This window comes from Meleagris gallopavo, chromosome 2 (assembly GCF_000146605.3).
Source record: "Meleagris gallopavo isolate NT-WF06-2002-E0010 breed Aviagen turkey brand Nicholas breeding stock chromosome 2, Turkey_5.1, whole genome shotgun sequence".
NCBI lineage: Eukaryota > Metazoa > Chordata > Aves > Galliformes > Phasianidae > Meleagris > Meleagris gallopavo.
The window spans coordinates 990,320-997,604 of NC_015012.2; the positions used below are offsets into that span (position 1 = coordinate 990,320).

General features: G+C 40.0%; 1 protein-coding gene across 1 annotated transcript in view; it reads right to left on the reverse strand.

The window, feature by feature from the left end:
- Positions 1-7,110, reverse strand: part of SPTBN1 (spectrin beta, non-erythrocytic 1) — a 90,130-nt gene extending 83,020 nt beyond the window's left edge. Inside the window, 1 exon segment of the mRNA XM_010706345.3 lies at positions 6,963-7,110. Within this exon segment, the coding sequence (XP_010704647.1) occupies positions 6,963-7,110 (148 nt within the window).
- Positions 7,111-7,285: the final 175 nt, after the last annotated feature.

The following is a 7,285-nucleotide window of genomic DNA, read 5'->3' on the forward strand; positions in this document are numbered from 1 at the left end:
GTGATGAATGGATGATGAAAACTAAAACAGACAGGAGAGAGCTGTGCCGTGCCAGTGTGGGAGTTAAGCAACACACCTAAAAATCAGTGCGTGTAAGGAAGCACAGCACGAAGGTTAGCACAGAGACCACGAGCCCAACACCAAGGTATGACAGAGCAGATTTACCTGCGCTTTCAGGGTTACCCTCACAGGTATTTCATTGGTAAGATCCTAAAAGTAGATATGCATATAAACACACACAGCGTACATACATCAGATTTCTTCTTACTCTAAGTCCAGATGGCTTTTTATTATTTAATCATTTCTCAACTACAGTACTTTTTCAGATGTCCTACATCTACTACAAAAATGTTCTTCTACCTTATTTTGCCAAATTACTGCATTGCTGACCTCAGCATAGAGTCAGCCTTCTGTGAACTGAGGTCTGGCATACATCTGGAGATGTCCACAAGAAAATGTACTACCTGTGCTCTAGTCCAAGGACTTACTGGGATTCAGAGATCAGTCAGTACAGCCTCATTCACTGGCGAGATGCTAGGTTCTCCCAAGTGCATCTCTGACTGGATATTGCCTAGTCTTGAAAGAATGTAATCAGAGATGTAAAATGATTGCAGCTGTCAGATTTTCCACACTGTGAGGCTGCCAGCAAGTGCTCCTTTTCCACCCCCAGCCCAAAGCAGCTCAACGCCCATTTTCCAGTTCCACTCGTTCTGCCTGAGCAATGTCTGCTGGATCAGTTATTCACAAGGATGCAATCACTTCCATGCATCACTCTGTTACCATGCAATCATAAATACTATTCATCAAGTAGACAAGCATGTATGATTCCAGATAATTCACAAATTACACTCAGCACAACTTTCTTCACAAGCCTAGTTCCACGCTCAGGCAGTTCCACTGGCTCATGGATCTGGGATCTGGTCAGTTTGCAAAGATCTCCACATTGTTCATACACTACCCATTGATTCAAAGAGAGAACAAAACTTCAAACTATGCAGAACTGGTAATAAAATCGTATTACTATAGCAGTGAGATACAAATGGTCTTTGTACTTAATTACATTTTTGATGGGATATCGTTGAATCAAGTTGTTCACTTGAAAGTAATTTTTTGTTGTGTGGACACAGTGATGCCTTCACAGGTTGAAATTGGTCTACTCATTATCTTTAAAATTAAAGTGCTAAGAACAAAATATTATTGATTATCTGTTAGTTGGTTTGGGTTTTTTTTGTGTAATTTGTTTCAGAATAATCCTCCACAAGCAACATCAAGAGCAAATGCATTAATCACCAGTGACAGCTGGGCTAAGCTTTCCTTGCTTTATGAGAAAAGCACAGTGCTCACCAGTAGGCACAGGCAGCACTGCAGGTGACATGCTAACTACAGCAGCTTCAGCAGCACCACACTTTCTCCCTTGATGTCTACATGACACATAATATGAAAAACGTTACTGCTGTTTTCAACACGAGCCTCCCACAGATTCTGGTAAAGTACAGCAGCTTAGGAACTCCAGCTGAGGAACTGTTCCAGACAAAATCCAGAAGGAAAGCACTGGGTGATGTCCACACTTCTAAAACCTTTTGGTGAAATAATTTCACCAACTTCTGAGCAAAATCAGATTTTTAAAAGTATGCACTTTCACATCTACTTGAAAGTAAGTTTGTACTGGGCCTTTGGCTGCTTAAACCTGGACTTAAAACCATGTCTAAAACCAGCACTATCCAGGCCCATGCTGTGGAGATGCATCTGCAGTTTCATTGCTGTATGGTTATTTCTGTTTAGTGTCAGGTGAACCCTGCACATGCCCTTCAGACTTGACCTCCCAGATTTCCATACTAGTGACAGGAATCAGTATGATGCAGGTTTCCCTTTCCTTAAACGCGCCTTAATAAAATCAGAGAGCTGATTTTCAAATGCTAGATACCTCAGATATTTATGAAACATATTGCAAGAGCTGATTCCCAGCACGCTCCTTCCTTCAAAGCCAAAAAAATAAACAAAAATATGTATTATCTTGAAAGCCAAAACATTTTGGCTTTTCATCTTAAAAAAAACAAAAAAACCCTAGAGACCTAAAACTTCATTCTGGCTGCGGAGAACTCCTCTCTGTCGAAGCAGTAACAACTCTGCTAAAAGAGATGCTGGACAGCAAGGCAGCAGGTGCACAGCACCTCAGGAATACAGCAAGCACCTTGCCTTTCTGAGGGTTTGTTCTGCTGACTTTGTGTGCTGGTGCTGCTGGGGGAATGGCTTGAGGATAGGGCTAACAAGTCTCAAATGTGAGACCTAGTGCAGGTTTTCTTCACCTTTCCTTAATCCTCAAGGAACAGGTACTCCTCTATTCTAAAAGGAAACATTTCAACAGTAGAACTTCAGTAACAATTTCAGCAGCTTTCCCTTTTTGCTTCTTGAGAACCTAAGTTACTAGCATGAATTACAATCCTATTTTCTCTGCATAAAAGAGCTAACTAAGGAAAGCTCTACTCCAAGAGCAGTCTTTTTACCTGTGTTCCCCTATGAGGCTCATGAACACCATGAAGTGCAAAACTATAAAGTGTTCTGACCTATGCACAGTAAGCTAGGTGGAGCTGTAAAAGGAACATACAGTATCCCCTGCTCTGCCCTAAGGAGATACGCCTCTGTTATTTCATCAACTTTGAAACTATTTTTCATTCATATACCAGACAGCTGAGTCACAGACCTTCTGGTCACTCAGATGAACATAGATGACAAAAGGACAAAATACAGATGAAAAGCGGAAAAGCAAAGACTTTTTTAATATTGAATTAATTAACTGAAGAAAGGGAAAGTTCTGGAGGACGATTCTTAATTCATCTGAGATGGTGAAATCATCTGAGATGGTGAGCACAGCACACCTGAATGTCACAGTTCCAGAAGGAGTGTGAAAAATTCTGCTGAACAATTGAACAGTTTCTGGAGGCTTTCATAAGAGCTCTGAGAGCCAAGGTGCTGCACAGCAAATCTTGTTAGCTAATGGTCCTTGATGGCCGAAACCCAACACCTGAGGTTTGTGAATGAAGAATTTTGCACAAACATGATATCTTTTTGGCTTCTACAGAGCAGGTAGAATTACCTGGTCTTCCAGCAAGACCTTCTGAAGAACCAGGAGAACAAGGACAGGTGAAAGATGATTTCCTACAGTAGGGTTTCTTAATTTACAAAGTAGGGATCAGTTACCCTCTTCCCATATTGGTTGCACAGTGAGTGAGTTCAACGTGAATGGCAGTCAATCTGGTTGTATATCTTCGAATCTGAATTCTGATTGAAAGCTGAGTTCCAAGGCAATTTTCTTTGTTTTAAACAGAATCCATCATTAGCATTATGGTACTCACAGTGTACAGACCTCTTTGATAATATCAGTTAGCTGCTGTGCTGATATTAATGCTTCACTATCACTATTTATCCTACCTGCTTTAACTAAGCTTTTCTCAGGACACGTTGTCCTGACCATAGATTATTCTGACCACCATCTCCTGCACTGCTCTTTAAATATTTCACCATCCTGCTAGAAGATGGGGCCAAACAGAATGTCAAGTTCTGGCTCAAACGCACTTCTTGCTTACCTGCTCTCCATCCTTTGCCTTTAAGGTAAAGGAAGTAAGCTTCATTTGAATTACAGTAAACTAGAATCAATACAAGATGGAAGCTTTACAGAAAAGGCATTTCACAGCTTGATGAAGAATGTGGACAGAAGATGCTTGCACCAACAAAAAAGTTTCACATTGAATACGTAGTCATTAGGCAGCATAAAATGCTTGTGGCAGTTATACTCTGGCATCTTATCAATGGGGGAATAAAGAGCTTTTTATTTTGAAACCTCTTGTACTAGGATAAGGAGATAATGCTACACGTGTGTTTCAGAACACGCACGACAGGGACGGTGTTTTGATTTGCCTCGTCAGTTAAAGAAAAAGAAGACATACTAAAAGAAAGAGCTGGACTCCACCAGGCAGTTACCTCTGGAAAGAAAATAATAACCTCTGTAAAGAAAAGTGCTGTTGTCAGAAGATAGCCAGTCTAAAATGGCTGCCTTGGGACTCAGGGTGTTGGATGATGCTGAGAACCACCGTCCTTTTAAGTCAGACTGGACTTGGTTGTTCTTCAGAGACTTTGGGCCCTGCAGATGGTGCATGACCACTTCTGCCTCAGAGAGTGGTGAAATCTGCCCATTAAAGAAATGATGGCACAGACAAGCCCAGGCTTTCACGCAGTGATTACTGTGTCTGATCCAGTGACAGGCAGCTGAATTACGAGACACCTCAAAAGGAGTCTGTCTCAAAGGGTCAAAGACTACACGAGAAAAATAATTAGTATCCCAGCTCCAGGCTGAGAGTCAATTCCCTAGTGCTTACAACATGAAGCACCTGCCCTTCTGGGGAGACACAAGGAAAGATTATCCACCAGAAAACATATGTTGAATGGTGCCAGAAGTAACACGGCTTAGTCTTTAACTGTAACCTCCGATGTGCAACATAAGCCCGTCCTCATTCCTCTCTCCCTGCATCATCATTAGGATTTCAAGCAGTGCTGCAGCAGTGCAGTATGCTGCATGTTTCGGCAGCACGCAGTATTATCAACACTAAAGGTACAGAACTGCAGGCAGGAAGCACATCAAACTAAAACAGTCGTGCACAAAGTTATAAAAAAGAAATGCATCATACTCTACGACAATGGTTATATATAGCTCTGAATCAGATCTTCAACAAAGTTATTTGCTTTGAAATTGGTATTTGTTCTAGGCTGACTAAATAATTCAAGTACTTTCCTTGCATTACCTCCTGAAGTAAGAGTTTCATGTTTATTATTCATTATTCAGGTGGGAAGCTTTGCTTGCTGTAAAATTAAGTGCAACAACAGACAGCAGTAAGAGCAAGATGTGGGGCCTGAATCCTGCGAGTGAGATTTCTACCAAAGCACTTCCACACACCAAGAACGTAATACAGCTCACATCTGCCAACGTTGCAGGAGTGAAACACAGTTTATCCTTAAATGAGGTCATACTACAAAACTCAGGTCAAGATTCTTCTTGTTTTAGGCCAGTTTACACCAGTCTCCTCTCAGAAATATTTATCAGGATACTTCTGACCCCACTTTGCACAGCCCCATCCCAAGTCTTGCATTTTACCTGTAACTGCAAATTCACACTGTGATGAGCTGCTGTGTATTTAACAAGTCTTCTTAAGACAGTAAAACCTAACTAACACACACCCTTTCTGCAAGCAGTTCAATTAAGCTGATACAGATACTTCCCTCAACAAACGTTACACGATCTGCTTTTTGCCCACCTGCATGAACTATTTCATTTCCCTGTTACTCAGCTCCAAATTTGATCCTGCCCTGAGCCTGGCACACAAAGGTGTTCTGCATCTAATGCATTCCCCCAGCTGGCAAGAATAGGAGAAAGGGTACGCCACGCTTCAGACAGTCTCATTGGAATCACAGATTAAACACATGATACCTTTGTCTCAGTAACAGCAAACTTAATAAACCTGCTTCAACTTGTTATAAAATGTTGGGTTTAAAACAGTCTCTGTAACTAAAATTTCAACAGTGGAAAGCTCAGCAGATTTTGAGCTGCTTCCATGCTTACAGTATGTCCCACACCACCGAGGCATTTTGTTCAGAGGTCAGGAATGTGGGCACACTACCATAAGAGTCAGGAAATCATTTACAGAATGCATAAAAAATTGCTTTGCAGGGTAATGCCTGAGAGCTGAGAGGACATGACATAATCTCCTCGTTGCATAAACAAATTTGGTTAATGTACAACTTCAATACGCAATAGTCAGATGTTTTAAGGAAAAGCAGAGCCGCTCAAATGTAATTTCTCTGCTCATGAGAGTAACTCAATAGATGACAGCACATACTACAGAAGCTCTGCTTCTTGGGGAAAAAAATAATAGCTTCAGCTTTAGTTACTAAATAACAACCATCACCATGTACCACATTCCTCCATTTCAGGACAGGTGAGATGCTCTGAACATCTCTAAATAGAGATATTCTGAAGCAGATTTTTGTTATCCTTCAAGTTTTCTTTTCTTACAAACTGATGTCATTACCAATCACAGACAACCAACCAAAACAATGTAAACACACAACCCAAACATTTAATGTCTGATGAGAGTAATAAATTGTGTATTACGCTAGTAATTCAAAATTCTAAATATATTACGATAGTGAAATACTCTAAATATTAATAATTAACATATTCTAAATATAATACAACAGTGAAATCAGATTTCAAAAGCGACAGAAATTTCTTACACAAAGAAGAGCTTATTTATAACATAAAAAAGCACATACATCTTCCAAAAAATTAAATGATTTTGGTTAGAATTGACATTTCAAGCAATTTATTTGGAAAGTTAATAGGAAGATAGAATAGCTACTGGTATCTTATCCATCAGGAATTTTGATATCCAGAAACTTACATTAGGGTATGCAAGTAGAGCACTGTTGTCATTTGTTGCCAGAGAAAATCAGTGTTAATTATGTCATATCACTGAAGTCATCTGGTCTGACTGAAAGAACATCAACACCTCTGAAGGGCCCATTTAGAGTAAAACAGATGGCTACCTATGTGAACCTTCAGAGAATACTGGGAATGTTATACTTTCAACAACATATACTGCACTTAACAGCCAGCAAAATCTAGCAGAGTAGTTTCAGGAACAGATTAAACAAGATTTCTAGCACTTTTTTTTTTTTTAATTGAGACATCATATATGAGCACATGCTCCTCAAAAACAATATAAGACCATCATATCCTACTGATGTCAATGGAAGGAATAAATATCAAAAATCTTTCAGTCCAACTGCATTTGTCCTCAGGAAAATTTCAGCTCTAGTTTACCAACAAGGCACAGCACTGAAGACAGACTATCCTATACTACCACTTGCATACAGTATATCAGAGTTTTGCCTATGTGATGAGCACTTACCAGCGAGGGCCTTGATGCGAGAGCGTTCAAACAGTCGAGCAGAACTATTTTCATTGTCCCAGTCATCGACATCCCAGCGGTTGTTGACATCACTGTACTGCTGCTGGATTTCAATGTTGTCGTAATCTGTCGCTACTGTTGTCGTCATCCTGAGTCCTCTTAATCTATTCTCAGCATCAGATTCTTCTTAAAATCCTCTGTAAAACAAAAGTATATAATAGTGTGATGGATTTAGACAACATGGAAGTAAGTAGTAATGTTCTTATGGCTTATTGCTTATTTATAAAAGCAAAACTTCAAGAGATTGAAGAGATGCTGTGCAG